Source organism: Silene latifolia, chromosome 1, assembly GCF_048544455.1.
Source record: "Silene latifolia isolate original U9 population chromosome 1, ASM4854445v1, whole genome shotgun sequence".
In the NCBI taxonomy this organism is placed as follows: Eukaryota; Viridiplantae; Streptophyta; class Magnoliopsida; order Caryophyllales; family Caryophyllaceae; genus Silene; species Silene latifolia.
In genome coordinates, this window is record NC_133526.1 from 138,426,799 (window position 1) to 138,447,604 (window position 20,806).

At 38.9% G+C, this 20,806-nt stretch overlaps 1 protein-coding gene across 1 annotated transcript; it reads right to left on the reverse strand.

The window, feature by feature from the left end:
* Positions 1-6,947: 6,947 nt before the first annotated feature.
* On the reverse strand, positions 6,948-19,196 carry LOC141609729 (ABC transporter B family member 15-like). The gene is made up of 7 exons (XM_074428578.1): positions 18,766-19,196; positions 15,141-15,195; positions 14,704-14,882; positions 13,780-14,237; positions 10,176-10,716; positions 8,772-9,641; positions 6,948-8,680 (listed from the first exon to the last, which is right to left on the reverse strand). Exons 1-7 carry the CDS (start codon positions 19,003-19,005, stop codon positions 7,295-7,297), a joined length of 3,729 nt encoding a protein of 1,242 aa, XP_074284679.1. The 5' UTR covers positions 19,006-19,196; the 3' UTR covers positions 6,948-7,294.
* Positions 19,197-20,806: the final 1,610 nt, after the last annotated feature.

Below are 20,806 nucleotides of genomic sequence, written 5' to 3' on the forward strand. Positions count from 1 at the left end.
TAGTAATTGTATTGTGATTGTGGTTGTGATCGTTGTCTATGGTTCGCGAGGCGTGGCCTCGGCTGAGTGAGGTCACTTACGGGAGTGGCTTCACGCCCTAGTTTCGCCCTTCGTGGAACCCGCCACGGAAGGGGATGTGCACATTAATGGGACAGGGTTATCGCTCGGTATGATGAGCGGGGATTTGGTGGGTACGGCTGCGGTCCCCCATCGGCGTGGTGGGTCCAAAGGGACGGTCGGTGATTGAGATTATTGGAATTGGTGTGGTTGTGTGTGTGACATTTAAGCTGTCTGTTTTTCTTATTGTTGATGTATATTGAGTTGTGTGATTAGTACTGACCCCGTTTAAATGTTTTAAAAACTGTGGTGATCCATTCGGGGTGGTGAGCGATTGCAGCGGTATATCTTGGATACGCGTGGGATCTAGCTGGGGATAGAGTCATCACATGTCAGAGTCTTTAGTCTTCCGCTGTGTTTGTTAGGACAGTTCCTTTCAGTTGGTTGATAAATTGAGAACAGTTGTATTTTGCTTACAGTTGGTTTTGTTACGTAATCACTTAAACTTATTTAATAAAGTATGTTTCTTCATTGTCTTATGATTATCATGCCTCGGGTAACCGAGATGGTAGTATCCTTATACCTGAGTGGTCCTGGTAAGGCACTTGGAGTATGGGGGTGTTACACCAGGTTAGGGCTAAAATTAGCCACAAAGTCTGCAAGGGCCTGCGATTTGATTGCTGCCCTGGGTTCAAAGGAGATGTCATATGTGCTAATCTGTACTGACCATTTGACCATCCTGCCTGAAAGTTCAGGTTTACGCAGGACAGATTTTATTGGTAAATTGGTCCTGACTATAATTGGGTGACTTTCAAAATAAAGTCTCAGCTTGGTACATGACATAATTAGGGCTAAAACATATTTTTCAAGTAATCCATACCTCAACTCAGCATCTAGCAGGCTTTTACTTACATAGTAGACTGGATGTTGCTGCCCATCCTGTTCTTTCACTAGGACTGCACTGATTGCTGTGTCGGTGACAGATAAGTATACTGACAAAGGTTCTCCCTTTTCTGGTTTAGCCAGTAAGGGTGGAGATGACAAATAGGATTTTAGATCCTGGAAAGCTGCTTCATGCTCGTCTGTCCACTGGAATTGTTTATTTTTCCTGAGGAGTTTATAGAATGTTTTGCATCTTTCAGAAGATCTTGATATAAAGCGGTTCAGGGCAGCTACCCGGCCTGTCAATTTTTGGATATCTTTGACAGACTTGGGTGACTGTAGTTCCAGGATGGCTTTTATCTGTTCAGGGCTTGCTTCTATGCCTCTCTTTGTGACCATATATCCAAGAAATTTGCCTGCAGAGACCCCAAAGTGGCACTTTGCAGGGTTCAGCTTCATGTTATACTTTTCTAATATCTCAAATGCTATTTCTAGGTGCTTCACATGATCTTCTGCATTCTTGGATTTCACCACCATATCATCTATGTATACTTCCATGATATCACCTATCTGGTCCTTAAACATCATGTTGACCAGGCGCCGAGTACGTTGCCCCCGCATTCTTCAGCCGAAAGGCATGGCAAAGGTAACAAAGATATGCCTCGATCAGTAATGAATGCAAGATTCTCCTGGTCAAAGGGGTGCATCTTTATTTGATTGAATCCACTGGAAGCATCCATGAATGTTAGCATTTCGTGGCCTGCTGTTGCGTCTACCATGGCATCGATATGAGGCAGGGGGAATGGATCTTTAGGGCAAGCTTTGTTCAGGTCAGTGTAGTCTACGCAGACTCTCCATTTTCCATTCTTTTTCTGTACAACAACTACGTTAGCCAACCACTCAGGGTACATCACTTCCCTGATCATCCCCATATCCAAGAGTTTTTCTACTTCTTCATTTATTATGGTGTTTCTTTCAGCTGCAAATTTGTGCCTTTTCTGCTGCACAGGCTTAAAAGATGGGTCAACATTGAGCTTATGAGTAATAATATCAGCACTAATTCCAGTCATATCAAAATGTGACCAAGCAAACCAAGATGATTTATTTTTAAGGAATTTTACCAGTTCTGGTCTGACATTATCTGGTGCGTCAGATCCTATTAAAACATACCTGTCAGGGTACTCAGGGTCTAGAATTACCTGATCTGTTTCCATTCTGGGAGGTGCTACATATGTGCTCCTGACAGGGTACTGTAATTGCTATGCCAGGGACTTACCTGCCTTAGAAGGTTTCAAGGCTGCTGTGTAGCACTCCTGGGCTGTCTTGTGATCCCTTTTGATTGTGGATATGCCCCAGTCCGTTGGTATCTTGATGCACTGATGATAGGTTGATGGTACGGCGTTGACATTGTGAATCCAGGGTCTGCCCAGGATGGCGTTGTAGGATGACAAGCAGTCAAGGACCCCAAACTTTTCATAGGATGAGACTCCCTCCACATAGGTTGGGAGGTGGATCTCTCCTAGAGTGCTCCTGGTTTCACCACTGAATCCTACTACGCTGGATTTTTTGGTGATTTGATCCTCGTTTATCTTCATGGCTTTCAGTACGTCAAGCATGATTAGGTTTACTGAGCTGCCTCCATCTACCAGGATCCTTCGTATTGTGGCTGTTCCAATCTGCATAGAAATGACCAGGCCATCGTGATGAACATCAGGGATGCCCACCAGGTCGCAATCATTGAAAGTGATTGTTGGAACAGGATCCAGCTTGCAGGGTGACACAGTCCTCGGTGTCCTGGCTATCTTTTTTGCCGCTGAGCTTGTCAGGCCACAAATCTCTGATCCGCCTGATATGAATTTTACTTCATAGAGTGGTGGTGGTGGAGGGAGGCTGCGATCCTGTTTGTGCTCCTGATTTTCTTTATCCTGGTTTGTATTCCTGCCTTTTGACTTGATCAGGTCTTTTAAGTATCCTGATTTCAGCAGGTAGGCCACTTCCTTCCTCAGAGTGAAACAATCATCCGTGGTGTGTCCAATATCCATGTGGAATTCGCACCATTTTGAATTGTCTCTTCTGGGATTTGGATTTTCTACCTTCCTGGGCCATCTAACAGCTGTTCCCATGTTGTCAAGCCTCTGGATCAATCCTGCAGTATCAACACAAAAGTTATGTTCGGAGATAGGGGGATAAACCTTAGTCTTACCTTGATATTCATGAGTCAGGTTGACTTCTGACTGATCTGGCCTGGAATATGGAGTAGGTCTGTAATTGTTCTCTCTGTTGCTTTTCCTATTGCTTTTTTCATGATCCCTTGGTCCACTGGGTGATCCAAGCTTGTAGCTCTTATCTTCTTCCAGCCTGATGAAGGCAAGGGTCTTGGCCTGAACATCTTCGAAGGTGTGGCAGGGATACTTAGTGAGTTCACTGTATAAGTCACTATGTGGTAGTAACCCCTGTCTAAATGCCTCCACTGCTGTTCCAACGTCACATCTGGGTATAGATACTTTTTCTTTGTTGAACCTTGCCAGGAATGCCCTGAGAGTTTCATCAGGCTTCTGTGTAACTCGGTAAAGGTCACTGGATCATTTCTCCAATTCCCTGCTACTTGCGAACTGCTGGTTGAAACTGTTAATCAGGTTGGCAAAGGAATGGATATCGCCCGAGGCGGTTGATGTACCATTGCAGGGCAGGGCCAGTCAGGGTCGTTCCAAACCCCTTGCACATGCAAACTTGTCTGTACTCGCTAGGAATGGATGCAGCCAACATCTTCTGCTTGTAAAGAGCCACATGATTTTGTGGATCCGTGGTTCCATCATAGACCCTCATGGATGGAATTGTGAACTTCTTTGGTAGGTCTACTTTGGCTATTTCGTCTATGAAGGGTGAATCAGCGTAGCTGTCAGGGGCAGCTTCTTCCATACTGGCAGGTACTCCTGGTATCTTGTCAAATTTTTCATTGAGTTTCTTGATCTCCTGAACTACTGCCATCATGATAGCCGCTGCAGATTCATCAGGTTTATCATCATTTTTCGGTTCTTCATCACCATCTACGTTAATGATTTTAGGAGTATTTGGGCTCCCAAAACTGGAAAAATCAATGTTTTTGATGATTGATGAAAATGGGGTTCCTGGTTGGAATCTAGAGCCTGCCCCTTGGGTTTTTTCCAATTTTTGCTTCAGGGTGACTCGATTCTTTCGATTGCGGGATTTCGCTCGATTTGAGCCACTTTTTCTTTCAGGCTTTCCAACTCAGCGATTTTTTGGAGAGCTGCATTCAATTGTTCTTCAACGGTGGGTTGGGCCATTTTTGTAGGTTTTTAAGTTTTTGTAAGATAAGAAAGAAGGATTAAAGAGCTAGATGCCCCACGGTGGGCGCCAATTATTTTGTATGGATTTTGCGCAAGGCGAAATTTGGTCAGGGTGATATCGTGCAGGGTTAACTAGCTCTAATTAGATTTCTGGTCAGGTTGACAGGGTACGATATTAAGCTAAAAGTAAGATAATAAAAATAACAAGACAAACAATTTTGTACGTGGAAAACCCTTGAATGGGAAAAAACCACGGGCACCAAGCCATGAGAGGATTTCACTATATGATTTGAGAGAATATTCTTAAGATAACAATAATGCTCGTGTTTCTAAGTAATATGTGTTCTTCTTCTTGTGTACGAATGATCTCCTCTCTATATCTTCAAAGTGTCTCTTATATAGCTTTCCCATCTTGAACGGTTGTATGATCAAGCATTGAAGGCTGAATATTCTCCATAATTACTGGTAATAATTGCTGAATATTTCCCTCTTAATTACCGTAATTACTGCATAATCTTTATACTTAATGTTGCGTATTTATTTCCATTAATATACGCGGATATGGTCAAATATTGTCCTGATATTTTGACCGTTGTCCTATCCATGGCCTGGCGCCTAACTTCATGTGCCCTGAGAGCCTGGCAGTCAGGTTTAGATGAAATGCTGATCAGGGTAGTCTGCAGATTTCCAGGCCTAACATATACCTATCAAAAATAACCAACTGGCTCTAACTAATATAGCTAGGGAAGTCGGGTCGATCTCCACAGGGAGATGGGAAAATGTCAGCTTTGTCTAAGTTCGTCACTGTAACCAAATTGGGGGGTTTTAATTGGATTGTTCTAAACTAATAAGAAGGATAAAGAAGAAAAAGCAAGAGAAAAAGGATTAAGCAAATAAAGAAAGCAGCTAAGACAGTCGGTTCACCATGATCATTCGGTCAAGCAATCTAGGTCTCAGGTCAATGCAAGTATGGTCTGAGGAGCGGTGAATATCTCCTTCCGGTCTCAATTCGCCCTAAAGCACAAATAGATTAGCTTCCACCCTCACTACGGTGCCCTAATGTTCGCTACGAATCTCGCCCTTTCCAACCTTCCGGTCTAGGTCAAGGTTTACTACGATAAAATGACTAATTGTGTCGACTCAATTAGACAGAAACAATTAAATGCAGCGATTAACAACAGAGACCACACAAGCACAAGACCTAATATGGCAATTACTATTCCTTCATAATCATGGATTCCCTAGTCTTAGCTAGAGGGAATTAGCTACACATTACTATCGAATCAACAACAATAATATAAAGATAACGAGAATTGAACATGATAATAATAAAAACAGAAGGAACAAATAAGACAAAAATGAAAGCAATGAGGGAAAGGTAGAAACAAAATGATAATTGCGATTAAGAAATAAAAGGAGAAATAATACCGATTACAAATCCGAATCCGAGTAGAAAAGAGTAGAGAAAAGTAAAATGAAGAAGCAGTAGAAAAAGGTAAAGTAGTAGTAGTGAATGAGGAAGAGTTACGTAGTCTACTCCCTTTAGTAGCATACGAAAATCTCCCCCTTAAACCTAATCCAAAGCCTAATTACAAAAGCCCATATGAAATTAGGCGGAAAAACTCTATTACAAGCCAAACCACTCGATCGAGTGGAAATAAACCACTCGATCGAGCAACTAAGCGACAAACCCTTCGATCGAGTGGAAATAAACCATTCGATCGAGTAACTCCTTGTATTGCCTTCTCGATCGAGTACTATAACTACTCGATCGTGTAATCTTCTTTATGTAAAGCATTCGATCGACTGGAAAAGTAGTCGATCGAGCTATTTCGGCACGATTAGGCACTAAGACACCTTCCGAAACCAGCTCACGCGTCTTCAAAGTGATAGATTCCAAGCTCCGGCTCCTTGTTCTCCATAAATGTATGCAAATGGGACGAGTTTAGGCTTGATTTATCTCCTCTTTGGTTTATTCCTGCAATTTACACAAAACGAACCAAAGTAGACTATTCGGGGGTATTTGTAGCTAGATGCCACGTAAAATAGTACAGAAATGCGTGTAAAAATGAGGTAAAAACCTTATATAAAATACACGCATAACTAAACTTATTTCAAAAGGAAAAATATTTAGCCCGAATTGGCCCGAATCGGCCGAAAGCCTGCTTTAAGCCCGTATGGGCCGATAAAATAGGCCCGCACTTGTAGCCCGGCCCAGCCCGCACACTTGGGCATAATTTAATGCTTATGCCCGGCCCAAACCCGGCCCGGCCCATGATAACCTCTATTATTTTGACCCGTCGACGGGTATTGCCGTCACAAATGAGAATTTCTGTTAATATGCATTGAACGTCATGCAATCATCATGGCAATTAAGGTTTAATAATGAAAATTGTATACTCCCTCCGTCTCGGTCAATTGTTGTCTTGTGGGTTTGGCACAAAGATCAAGGAAAAAGAAGGGAGTCAATTACTAAATAACAAGTGGACCAAATTGAGTGTGAATGATCAAATTGTTCTTCAAATTCATTCTTAAAATAGAAAGGACAACAAATAATTGAGACATTCCAAAATGAAATAGGACAACAACTGACCGGGACATAGGGATTACATGGTCGTAGTAAACTCCAACTCTCACGTCTGAGACTATAGAAAAGATAAAAATATGAGCGGATCATAAGAGAGAATTAAATAAAAAGTATTGTGTAACACTTGGAGCTGAGTTGTTTATATATAGGGCCAGAATTAAATGTTTGACAGAAAAAATATTAGTACAGGGTCAGTGCAAAAGGGGCACAAGACCCGCCCCTGATTCTATCCATGTAGCATACATGACAGTAGAGACATTATGCATATGTGACTTAAGGTCCTGTCGGATTTGGAGAAATAGCAAATGGTGCTTCTTATTAGCCAAAAATTAAACAGAAGATCTTGCTTGTGACCGTCACAAGCTTGTGACTTCTTACAAGCCCTCCCCAACTTACTCTCCCACTTGCTCTCCATTAAACTTTTTACATGGCCAGCTGAGACCAAAACAATTTCCAGTTCTCAATTAATATTATTTGTAGGTTGAGGATTTCGTTGAATATTTACCAAGGAGTAGTAAGCTCCTTTCGGCCCTTTACTCAAAAGAGACGAATGAGTACCTTTCTCAACGATCTTGCCATTATCCAAAACTGCGATTAAATTGCAGTTTTGGATAGTACTTAGTCTATGAGCTACCACCACACTTGTTCTTCCTACCATCACCCTCTCAAGTGCTTCTTGCACAATCTTTTCGGACTGGCTATCAAGTGCACTTGTTGCCTCATCAAGCAAAAGTATTGTCGGGTTTTGCAAAATAGCCCTGGCAATCGCAATTCTTTGCTTTTGGCCCCCTGAAAGTTGTACTCCTCTGTCCCCACAAGATGTGTCATACCCGTCCTTAAGTCCGGCCACAAAATCATGAGCATTGGCTGCTTTCGCTGCGTTAATGACTTCTGATTCATCTGTATCATCATTGGCTCCATACATTATGTTCTCCCTTATTGTACCTGCAAATAATGTGGGCTCTTGGCTCACTAATGCTATATGCTTCCTTAAGGACCTAAGGTTGTAAGTTTTTGTATCACGCCCATCTATCTTAACAACGCCTTTAAGTGGATCATAGAACCTCTCAATTAGTCCAATAATGGTCGATTTTCCTGAACCACTTTGGCCTACTAGAGCCGTTGATTTCCCAGCTTCAATTTTTAGGCAAAAGCTCTTGAATATAACCACATCTGGCCGAGCAGGGTATGCAAAGTCCACATCTTGAAGTTCAATGTGGCCTGTAATTTTATTAGGGTTGTACCCCTCGGCATCATTGGGCTCAATACGAGTTACTCGGTCTAGGATGGCAAATACAGACCCAACAGCGTCCGAGCCTTTGGCTAGGTCTGTTGTCATGCTCCCCGCATCGGCTATGACTCGGCCAGTACTGACTAGGATCATAAATGTCTCAAACAACTCCTTCCCTGTAAGGTAACCTTGGGATATGAGCTTACCGCCATACCAAAAATCCAAGGCCCAGGCACAAATGTTAAGGCCTTGGGATGATCCAAGCCCAATCCCGGCATACCAGGATTGCCGAATGCTTTCCTTTCTTGGCGCTTCTTGGGCTTTTTCGAGCATCTCCAAGATCCGTGCTTGGGACGAGAAGGCGGTCACAGTGCGGAGATGAGTCACAGCTTCAGCAGCCAGCTTGCTGCTTTCATCTTGGGCCTTGATTGCTTTCTTTGACATGTTTTTGAGTAAAACTCGTCTTGTGTAGAAGCTGACAATAATAATGGGCTGGACTGCTATCATGACGACGGCCAACCTCCATGCAATAATTAAGCCCATCGTGAAGGCTATGACAACTGCCGATATGGTTTGAACTAAAAGAGCCATACGATCACCTACTAACGACCTTACCTGTAGCCAAACGACAACATACATGATAAACCATAAAATCCAAAACAAAGCTTATAAGCATAGCAATGAAAAATAGACAACTTTTACTTACCACATTGGCATCCTTAGCAAGCCTAGAACAAATCGTACCAGTCGAATTTTCATCTTGATCAAACCAGCCTACCTCAAAAGTGAGCATCTTAGAAAGCATCCTTTCCCTTATCCTTTTAGTCAAATACTCCCCCATATATGCAAAATTGTAATGTTGAACTATATTCACAAGCAGAGACAACACGGCTAAGCCCAAGAAACACGAAGCGTAAATTGTCGTCTTTCTCTTAATCTCTTCATCATCTTTCAAAAAATAAACTGAAATCATGGACCCCATAGCAAATGCATAAACAGGTTGGATCGCCCCAAATACCAAGGCTCCACAACACCCTAATGAAGCTTGTTTCCATTCTGGCAAATTCATTGCCAATAATCTCTTAAATGATGGCACTGCCATTTTTTCTTCACCATTTACTTCCCTCTCGAATACTTCATGGTTTGAACCAACCGAGTTAGCTGAACTTGAGCGGCTCACAATTGAATAATGCCTACGACTACTTGAACCACACCTAGAATCGAGATTGTTAATGGATGATGATGGTTCAGTTTGTTGTAAACGAACAAGTGACGTATAAAGGCTGTCCTCTTGTTGTATTAACTCGTGATGGGATCCCATTTCCATGACCTTGCCATTTTGTAGGACGCCAATGATGTCAGCATTTCTAATTGTGGAGAGACGGTGGGCAATTATGATTGTGGTGCGACCCACAGTGGCCATATCAAGGGCTTCTTGGACCACTCGTTCTGACTCTGAGTCGAGAGCACTTGTCGCCTCGTCTAAGAGAAGAATGCGAGGTTTCTTTATAATGGCTCTTGCTATGGCTATTCTTTGCTTTTGTCCTCCTGACATTTGAACTCCTCGTTCTCCCACCTACCAATCACACATATTTAACAAGAATGAGTCTTAATGTTGACCAAATAAACTAGTGAAAATAACGACGATCCGATGATAAAATAAAACAAAGAATTATATTGATATGTATGTTGTGTACTTAAGAATTAAAACTAATCTCTAAGGATTCTTCAAACTTAGATTGCTGCGTTTCTGAAACACACTTTCACATACGCTCATGCCTGTGGTACGGTGAGGTAAGGTGAAGTCCGATGTACTTGTACTAGTCTACAAGTCTTATATTTGTGTGTTGATTAAACAAAAAGACTTTATATCCAGATGATCGTCCATGATGAAAATTACATTAACATTTCATTGGCCAAGTGCTACTTGTTAATGAAGTACTCCGTAATATTCATAGATATGACCATTAATAAAATATATACTCCATATAAATCATTTGTTGACCAATAATAAAATTAAAATATATTTCTCACAAAGAATTAGCAAGAAGAACAAATGATTGGGACTAGGGAGTGAGGAAGTATCTTTTTATTCCAAATTAAAATATACCTGTGTTTCATAGCCTTGAGGCAATTGAGTTATAAAATTATGAGCATTAGATGCTTTGGAAGCTTCGATAACCTCTTCAATGGTAGCATCTTCTTTGCCAAAAATTATGTTCTCCTTGATAGTCGTTGCAAAAAGCGCAGGTTCTTGGCTCACTAAACCCATTTGTGACCTCAACCACTTAATTTGGAGCTTATCAATAGCCACTCCATCTAACAGAATTTCCCCACCTAGTGGATCATAGAACCTTTGGAGCAAACCCACTGCTGTGGATTTGCCTGATCCACTTCCTCCAACTAATGCTACTGTCTTCCCAGCTGGAATTAGGAGCGAGAAATCCCGGAAAATTATGGAATCGGGCCTTGAAGGATAAGCAAACCCAACATTCTTGAATTCGACCTCCCCTACAACATTATCCAACCTTAATCCATCCATGTTTTCTGAATCGATTTTTGGTACCCTTTTTATCACTTCCATTATCTTTTCTCCTGCTGAAGCTGCTTCAGAGAAGTACTTGATGTTTGAAAGACTCGAACCCAGTGATCTAAACACAGTGAATAAATTGGCCATGAGTATATTAATTAGAAAATTTGCTGCAAAAACAATGGATGCTTTCAACTTTGTACACACGCATTTTAAATTCAACATACATGTAAACTGGCCGTATTTACAGTCTAATAACCATGAGTAATAACTGACATGTCAAAATCTGACCGATCAGCAAACTCAACCCGAACATTATTAACTACTGCGTATCATTAAATCGTACTCTAAATTGTACGTGACCGAAAATTATCCGAAAGTAGAATGACCCGCGAATTTAGGGCGAACCCGATGGCAGTGTAACTACATAGATATGCCCCTTCATGGAACCTAAAGTACACAGACCAACAATCTAAATTACTAGTGCAATACGTCATTGATATTTAAAAAGAGAAGTTAATAAGTGCCTCATAATTGTGATCAAACGAATAACCTATCAGGTCTAGGTTGGGTGATACATAACTCGTTCCCAATACATTGTCATTCCTACAACTCTGCCAGGCAATCAGGCATCCATAATACTTTTCTATTGGTGTATTCTCTTGGGCTCCATTTCTCATTAGCTTATTCGCCACCATAATCACACTTTTGACAAGATTCGTGTGGTGCTGATGCAAGACCAATAGAACACATTTTGTGCTCAGATAATCATATTTAATTAAATGAAGTAAAGAGGAGTATATATGATTGAAGAATGGAATTCTATTAGTAGAACAGAAAAGTGAGCTTTTCCCAAATTAGGCAGCCTATCACAGAGGTATGCACTTTGTATGATTCTTGATGCTTAAAACTGAGATATTCCTCAACTTTTTCTCTTCCACAATGGACCACACATTTTGATTTTATAATTGGAATGTGTTAAATGAATTAGGTATATTTCTCCCTACAATCTAACACTCCACGGTTTCAACCATTGGCAGACCTTTGAATCTTTGATTAAAATACCCAACACAAATAATAAAAACGGTAAACAAATGAATGGGATGGAAGGGTACCTTCAAAGTTTCTATCTATCTACTTTTTAGTCAAAGGCGGTAACTTTGACTATAGAGTATAGATATGTACGAAAACTAATACAGTAAGCAATAAGACTATCACATTTAGATTTACGTAATTGCTAAATCCTACACGAGCTTTTACTATATCCTACACATTTTATCAAATTTTTCCCAATCTACCCTTCTTGTTAAAAAAATTAAAAAAAAAAAAAAACCTAAACTAACGGCCTCTTCCCCTGACCCCCGACACCCTCCCCCTCACCACCATGGCCACCGCTCCCCAACCTTATTTCCCCTTGCTCATCCCCACCGTCATTGAGTCGTGACCGCACCACCCTCGCACCCTCCATATCGCTCGCTTCTCTACCCAACTCCCATCCCCAATTCTCACACATCCTCGCATCGGACCGGTGGCTTACGGTCTCCAGTCGTCGTCGGTGGTCTATAAAGCCTAACCGCCGCTGTCAGCGCCGTGTCTTCGAACCCACCCATATTCCCAGCCCCTACGTGTCGACCCAATTCTCCTTCTCCGTTCCCGCGCGTCGAATCGATAGTGGTCTGCGGCCTAGAGTGGTAGCATGTGGTCTATGGCCCTAAGTCATCGTCGTCGCTGGTGTCATGTGGACTCGCGCGGTCGCCGATGGTCTGTGGGCCCGCATCGTTGCCGGTGGTCGATGGCTCCGCATTGTCACGGGGCATGGTGGTGTCCTCTCTAGCCCTAACTCTCTATTCCAAACTATTGTAGGGTTGTGAGTTTAAAATGAGAGGGGTAAAATCGTAAAAGACGTGAAATTTGTGCGGGATTTAGTAAAAGTTTGTGTAGGATTTAGCAAGTCCCTAGATTTAATACCAAAAAATATTTCACAAAATTATAGTTTTAAAGAAAAAAAAAAGTCGTGCATAAATAGAGAAAATTACGGTCAAAGTCGTATATTAGAGACTACCCAAAACTAAATTATGATGGATTGGATTAGAGAAAATTTGTTAATCTGTTGATTATCTAATCCAATTGCTATTTGTTGTCGGCCAATTACTAATTGACAATTTTAATGAACTACCCAAACTATTCCTCCCACCTAGGGGTGGGCATAATCCGGTCCGGACCGGAAAAATGGACCGGTCCGGACCGGAATCGAGTGGACCGGAACCGGAATTAAAAATTCCGGTCCGGTCTCCGGTCCACCATTTTCCAAGTTTCCGGTTTCCGGTCCGGTCCGGGACCGGTATTTTCCAGTCCGGACCGGTTTGGACCGGAATGCCCGGAATTATGGTTATTTTCTTAAAATTGTATTTTTATTTCGGTCCAACCGGTCCAATGGACCGGAATTTTTGGACCGGAATTTGAAAAAGTGGGTAATTCCGGTCCAACCGGTCCGGTCCGGTCTTGAACCGGAATTTTTCCGGTCCGATCCCGGACCTGAATTTTTGTAATCCGGTCCGGTCCCGGTCCGTGAATATTACCGATTCCGGTTCCGGTCCGGTCCGGTCCGGTTTTGGACCGGTGTCCACCCCTACTCCCACCGGCAAACACTACAATTAAACTTAATCGAAACAACTAATTAATAATCGAAACAACAAATTACTAACGAATTAAAAATAATTTCGGAATCTGGTGTATGTTTTGGCGTGTTATGATCAATGTTAATAAAAGAGCACATGGTCTTGCATGTAAGGCTATGGATAGTTAGGTGTACCTTCTTTTACAGCTGCCAAAAAAAAAAAAAAAAAAAAAAAAAGATCAATGTTATTAGGCACGTACGTGTTATAGTTTGCCGGCAGAAAATTTGATGTCTGGTTGTGCCAGTTTCTTGGGTCATGTTTGGGTATGGGTCGGATTGCTTCGATTAATTAAGGTCAGGTCTAATTTGTTAGGTCTAGGTTCGAGTAATGACACTCATAACTTGGCTTTATTTAAGACCCTGACAGTCTGACATTATGCTCTTCTTACACAAAAACAAAAACATGCAACATACAGGTTTAAAAGGTTATAATACTCAATAACAACTCAAGTGATAGTTAATTTACTAAAATCATGGTAAAGGGGAGTGAAGCAATGGCAAACTTACAGTCCCCCAACAGCAAGGGCAGCCCCAACGACAAAAACGGTACCACCTTGAGCACCATGGTACATTACAAGCTTGCTGCCATACCAAGAATTAAACGCCCAAACTGCGAAAGTGACGCCATTACTCCCGATAGCAACACCCTTAGCCAAACCTTGTTTAAGCCCCAACTTAACGGACCCTTCTAAAGCTCTTGAAAACTTGGACATTGTCTTGCTTTCTCCTACGAAAGCGTACACAGTTCTTATTGAAGATATTGCTTGCTCGGCTACATTTCCGGCATGTTTGTACTCTATTGTAAGTTTCCTTGCTAGCCCCATCAAAATTCGACCATACATTAAACCGGGAATTATTAGCAGAATAACAAAGGGGAACCCTACTACTGCCAGTCTCCACAGTAATAGAAATGCTGTCACATATGCTCCTAGGAAAGTTGATGTGTTCATTATAAAATTTGGTACCTACGGAGTGCATTATTAATTAGACGCCAAAAAACATCAATATGAAAATATAATCTAACAACAAACCACTCTGTCTATGTCAATTTTTTACCTTTTCAAATATTCTCCACATATATTTGAAAACAGAAAAGGCGACTCTACTTAAGTAAACCGAAATACTATTAAACCATAATACTTGTAATAGCTACAATGAAAGTGGCCTGGCCTCTACATTGAAAGATTAGTGACCTAATCTCTATATTAAGGGATTAGTGACCTTTATAATATTCCGACATAATGATATGAAGGATATGACAGAAAGTGTGGCATCACAAATCCCTGAAAATGCTTGTCAATTTCATTGTTTAGTTGAACAACTGTATAAAATGAGACAGGACGGATGCTAGGAAAAGATGAAAAAGAGCACGCACACAAGCAACAAGTAGTATAGCAGCTAGTAAGTGAAGGATGGATCATGGATGTGTACCTTTTCACTAATGGCATCTTGAATAGTAAGGCTATCACTTGAAACACTAGTGATTACCTCCGAAGTGCTTGCCACATTCATATCAAAGTACCCAACATCTTGTCTTAGCACTGCCTTTAAATATCTGTATCTCATTCTTGCTGCTTGTCTTTCTGCCGTCCTTGTCCAACAATATCCCTCTATAATTACATGCCTCAGGATGATTAACTTAATAAAACACTATGTTATGCTGATTAAATTTATTATTACCGAGTAGAATAACTTTAGCATGGTAATAACGAGTTTCAATTTAAGTCTACTATTTGTGATTAAAGGATATAGCTTTGATTAAATTAATTTGATCATATCACTGGTCAATGCAAAATCATTTTTTCAATAAATTATTCATTTATTTGTATATAATTCTCAAATACGTAGTATGTATAAAGTACACGCACCTAGGAAACTAGCAACCCATGCTCCTGCGGCCACAATGCAAAGAACAGCTGCATTCTGCAAACAGAAAGTATAAATAAACATATACCGCCTCCGTATAATGTAAGAAATACAAGTATACCACATAACGAGTATCAACTAATTTAGAAACGGAAATATTATTATACAACAAGCTAATATAATGTGTCCCTTGACTTTTGCATTCTTATAATATGTTTATATGATTAGCGCTTCATTTAACAATTAGCTACAACTAACTCTCTTCTAAACAGAAACAATCTTATAGAATGATCCAAGTGTCCAGGCAAGCATTAATTATATCCAAATTAAAGTTCCTTAATTAAGAAAGATTCAATAAAACAGGAATTTTCTTGGGTATGACCTACTCATCAAAGGATTGCATATTTGTATGTAGGGGTAATTTAGGGTGTGCTGGAAGGGTAAATGCCAGCCAGTATTTTTGTTTAACTCATTAACGGGTCGTCGTGATCTTATAGCAGCTATAAGACGGTTTTCTTCCATAATTACTCCCTCTGTCCCGGTCATTTGTTTTCCTTTTCCATATTGGGGTGTCTCAGTGAATTGTTGTCCTTTCTATTTTAAGAATGAACTTGATGAACAATTTGATCATTCACATTCAATTTGTTCCACTTGTCATTTAGTAAGTGGTTCATTCCCCTTTCCTTGGTTTTTGTGCCAAAATAAAAGGATAACAATTGACCGGGACGGAGGGAGTATAAAACAATATAGAGTTTGTCTAAGAAAATTGAATCAACAGTAAGTCTACCTCAACTTCAACTGGATTATCCACTCTTAGCATGACTCTTATATTGAAGTGAGCATGACATGCTCTCATCATAAGCATTGTCTAGGCTTGATGGACACCACTCAAAAAGTTGTGGACAAGCATTTTTTTTGGCGTAAAGTTGCTTAATTACATTAAACATAATATAAGATCAAAAAGTACTATCATGTTGATTCTTGAAACAAATCAAATATCTTTATTACACTTTAACTCTTTAAGTGCTATATGTACTATGTGGATCATCTACTGATTGTATTGCTGTTTTTGTTACCACTGTAAAATTTCGTTCGAAACAGTAATCTAAATGTAAAATTTCTCAAATTTCAAGTCACTAAATTACAATTTACATTATCATATAGAATTGAAACATTCTTAAAACAAGTAAATTCATTAAATCATGATAGGGTCTACGGCAGCCGGCAGGAACATTACTTTACATTATACACTCCATTTTTCAATTTTAAACATGACTGTGTTTCTTTTTTGAAAACAATATTTTGGGAAAGATGTTGCAATAATATACTCCCTAGTTCCTTCATCCTATTTTTATTGTCTCCTTTTCTCTAAAATTTATCCAATTTTTATTTTCTCATTACTTAATTTAGTATGATAAATTAGTAACCTCCCACTAATATCCCTAAGTTTTTAACTATCATTCCCCTATCAAAATTGTCACTCTTGTTCTTAATTAGAGGGAGAGAGTAGTAATTTTATCTTATTTGTTAAATCTTTCCCCAAAAAAAAAAAAAAAGTAGGACAATAAAATCTGGGATGGAGGGAGTACTATCTATAATGTTGTTTGATTGGCATGCGAAATTAAATTTCCATGACTTTAGAAAACACATGAATTGCCCAAAATTTGTTTATTTGACATACGGTAATTGAATTCATGTGCAAATTTTCAATTACGGGGACTAGGTAATTAAAGTCCTCTATTTTTAAGGAATTGACAATGCATAGGAAAAACTAAATTCAGTGATTTTGAGCAATCAAACAACCCCATTTTCCCAATGTAACTGAATTTTCAATTTACCCACTTTTATATGGCAACCAACGACTAAGTAGTATTCCCTTTGCAAATCAATAGTTTACACTTTCTTTTTTGGGTGTTTCAGTCGATAGTTTACACTTTCCTTTTCGAGTATATTTTACCCTCTACTTTATCTTTTAACAAAATTAAAAGCAATTCCCTTCTCGTACTAAGTTGATCTTTGTGTATATAAAATATAGGGATATTCTATGGTGTACCCTCGAGTTTTTCGGTATTCTGTATTGTACCCCTATATTTTTGAAATTCTATGTAGTGCCCCCTGAACTCTATACATTAGTCTATACTATGACCTTATTTATTTTCTTTGCTAACTTAGTCTCTTAATTGACCTATTAAATCGTTTATTTACCATTCCAATTACTCGATAACTTACTTATTTACTTCTTAGTTCGCCGAATTACTCATTAACCCACCAAATAGTATACGAATCTAACATAAAATTCATCAAATCTTCATTATGATGTCATGAATCATAACGGATGTTTTTAATAGTAGTTTGTGATTATTCAAAGGGATTTGTGATGTTTCTCATATAGAACGTTAATATAACATTAATAAGTCAGAATAAAGGTTAAAGTACGGTTGTTTGATAGTGATAAAGTTAATGGAGAGTTAAACGAGGTTGTAATGGAGAAATAAGTAAGGAGTTTAAGGGCACAATGAAGAACATAAAAAGAAGAGGGGTACAAATGTGCGAGCCCAATTTCTCTCCATTTCCTAAAAAGAAATTAAGAGGCAAGTACATATTAATAATCCGGATCGCATTTTGGCAATATCTAACGGTTCTAAATTTACGCATAAAAATAAAGGGAAAATGAGAATGAAAGGGGTAATTATTATTTAAATAGATTGTGAGAGAAAATGGAGAGAATCCATTTCCCAAATGTACAATATAGAAAACCGAAAAACTCAGGGGTACACCGTAGAATATCACTAAAATATACTCCCTACATTCAACTCCACTCTACTACTTTACTTTTTCACGTTTGCCAACGCATGTTTTACACGGTAAATATCGTTACAATATAGAAAACCGAAAAACTCAGGGGTACACCGTAGAATATCCTTAAAATATACTCCCTACATTCAACTCCACTTTACCACTTTACTTTTTCACGTTTGTCAACGCATATTTTACGCGGTAAATATCGTTAACTACGTATTTAGAAAAATTATAAAAGTTGGATATTTTTAATGTACCCGTAAAGACAAATAAAACAAGATCGCACATGAATATATTTTTACTTATGTATTGAGAGAAAATTGAAATTTAATGTTTAAATGTGAATAGTGTAGAAAATTGAAAGTGGAGTGAAGTTCAAGTGAGGAAGTATGTAAATATTTCATTGAAATGGAGGAAGTATTTTTTATTCTCCCGCATTAAGGTAAGGTAAAATGGTAACTTTGCCGCTAAAAACCCAATTAGCAAATAGAAAGAAAATTTAGAAAAATTGAGGGACTAATTTTAAAACATATATAAATACTAATAACATCAAAGTTTAAAAAAAATATAAAGCTAAAAATAGAACTCGAAAAAAAATGGTTGTCGTTGGTAAATAACTTTCAAAATCCAATAAAAAAACATGAATTGGTTTTTTTTTTCCCTAATTGATAGTTACATGGACAATATATTGTGGACTGGTTGTGAATTCAATTTATGAATACCACCGTTCATAACTATCAGCTAAGGTTTAGCTGACATGTGCGAGAAAAAAGATAAATTAGTTGAAGAAGTGGAGATATGATGATCATAGTATTATAGGAAGCATACCTTGTTGATAGTAGTAGTAAATGCATGAGGGTTATTGAAGGAAAGACCAGCACCAATATTGTTCATCAACTTACTAGTGACAAACAATGTTAAGGGTAAAGTCAACCCATCACCGACGGCTCCGATTAAGCCAAGTGTCATTAAAATGAAATCAACACCGTCTGCATGCATGAATATGCTCCATATCGATGCCCATTTTTCCTTTTTTACCCCTACACTTTCCTTACTTGTCTCCCCCATTTTGAATTGACAGCTAACCAATAGACTTTGGTCTTTTTCTTCCTGAGTTTTTCAGACTGTATATTGTGGAGAATAGAAGAGGCATGTATGGCAGTGGTATTTATAGAAGTTAATTAGTTAAAGACGAGTTGCGTATAAAGGGTGAAACGTAGTGGATAAAGAGAGGCTATTATCAACGGCGCAACTAGGATGACCGAGTATTTTAACGTCGGTCTTACTTATATTTGTTGTCTTTTATTTTCTTTCTTAAGTTTTATTTTAAGAATATGTTGTTGAGAGACCGTATCTCAATAAGTTTATTAATAGATTGTTTTACATTTTTAAGAAAAAGTGGTTCTAAACTTAATATAATAGGTACAATTCATAATTAAAAATAAAATGAGTATATTTATTATGTAAATAGGTACGAAATTAATATGCCACGATCAATAACAAAAGGGTCACGAAATACAAATAAAAGGGTACGGAAGACTGGTCTCTTAATAACTTACTGAAAACCGTCTCTCTCAAGTTTTAGTGTTATTTTAATAAAACTAGATAAATGATTATGATAAAGGAAATGAAGAGAAAATTTTTGGAAAATAATCTTTTACTTTGTTTGTCTCGTGATATTATATTAAACCCTTTTTTATATTATTATGCATTTTTGTATCTTTTATTTCCTATTAGTAATTGTAATAACTCAAACCGACAATTTTATATGGTACATTTTTTTATAATAAATTTTACTTATATTAGATTTTTGACTATTTTAAACATTTTAATTAAAGGTAAATAAACAAATTAAAAGGTGAGTATAATTTATACTCTCCAATCAAAAGGTCTTTTTTTTAAACAAATTAGCATTTTGAGGCGTACTAAGATCCCGTGTTGAAGTAGTTTTTTTTTTTTTTTAAAAACGATGAACTGGTATAAATAAAATAAAACAAGATTACATAGTATTCGAGACTACATAAACTAACTACAATACAAACCGAGGAGCATCAGAGACCCCGCAACTACTTGATGGCCAGCAAACCTGGCTACACCTAGAAATGGACCATACGGTAGATGAAAACCGACGTTTCTTAAATGGTGGATGATAATGGGCGTCAAATTGAATCATGCTGGGATACTTTCTTTTATACCTCCTGATCACTGCAACCGCCTTAGTGTACCTGCAGACAAAAGCTAAATGCTCCACAGAAACCAAATATTTGGCCTTCAAATTATCATCAGCCCGCTTCATGTGACCTTGACCCTTGAAATGATCCATCTCGCGGCTATGTTTCTTGGTCGTGTGTTCCTTAACTGCTGCGAAATGAAACGTATGCATCGAAACTTTGTTAACAAAATATGGGTCCAAGTTAAGCGTTGTTTCTTATCAATTTGAACAAGAACCTCCTCATCAACCAACTCAACTCTCTCTCTCTCTCTCTCTCTCTCTCTCTCTCAAGGATTTGACTGCGCGTCTGTAACACCCCAATTTAAGCAAGAACCTTTAACAAGACATTTCCGATTAAACAAGGCTGTCACCATCTCAGTTTCCCAAAGGCAATGTATATCAAATTGAAACAAAACAAGTACTTTAAATATAACTGCTAACTTTATTACTCTCGCCCAAAGCGATTACAAGTCCTGTAAAGCAAATCATAACCAAAATCAAAGTATCTCGACTAAATTGTTTGACATGTGATAAACTAAATGATCAAACTCGTCTACCACACTGCAACTCAGCGTCCCACCTCTGCTCAGCACACAGTGTGGACATTGGCCACCCGCGCCACGCGCACCCGCGCGTTTGTGAATGTTTAAGGCGGCG

Coding starts and splice junctions, on each gene's coding strand:
- LOC141609729 (XM_074428578.1), bottom strand. CDS start 19,005: ATGGGGGAGACAAGTAAGGAAAGTGTAGGGGTAAAAAAGGAAAAATGG. Junction 15,196..18,765: donor TTACTACTACTATCAACAAG/GTATGCTTCCTA, acceptor TTCTGTTTGCAG/AATGCAGCTGTTCTTTGCAT. Junction 9,642..10,175: donor CTCAAGGCTATGAAACACAG/GTATATTTTAAT, acceptor TGTGATTGGTAG/GTGGGAGAACGAGGAGTTCA.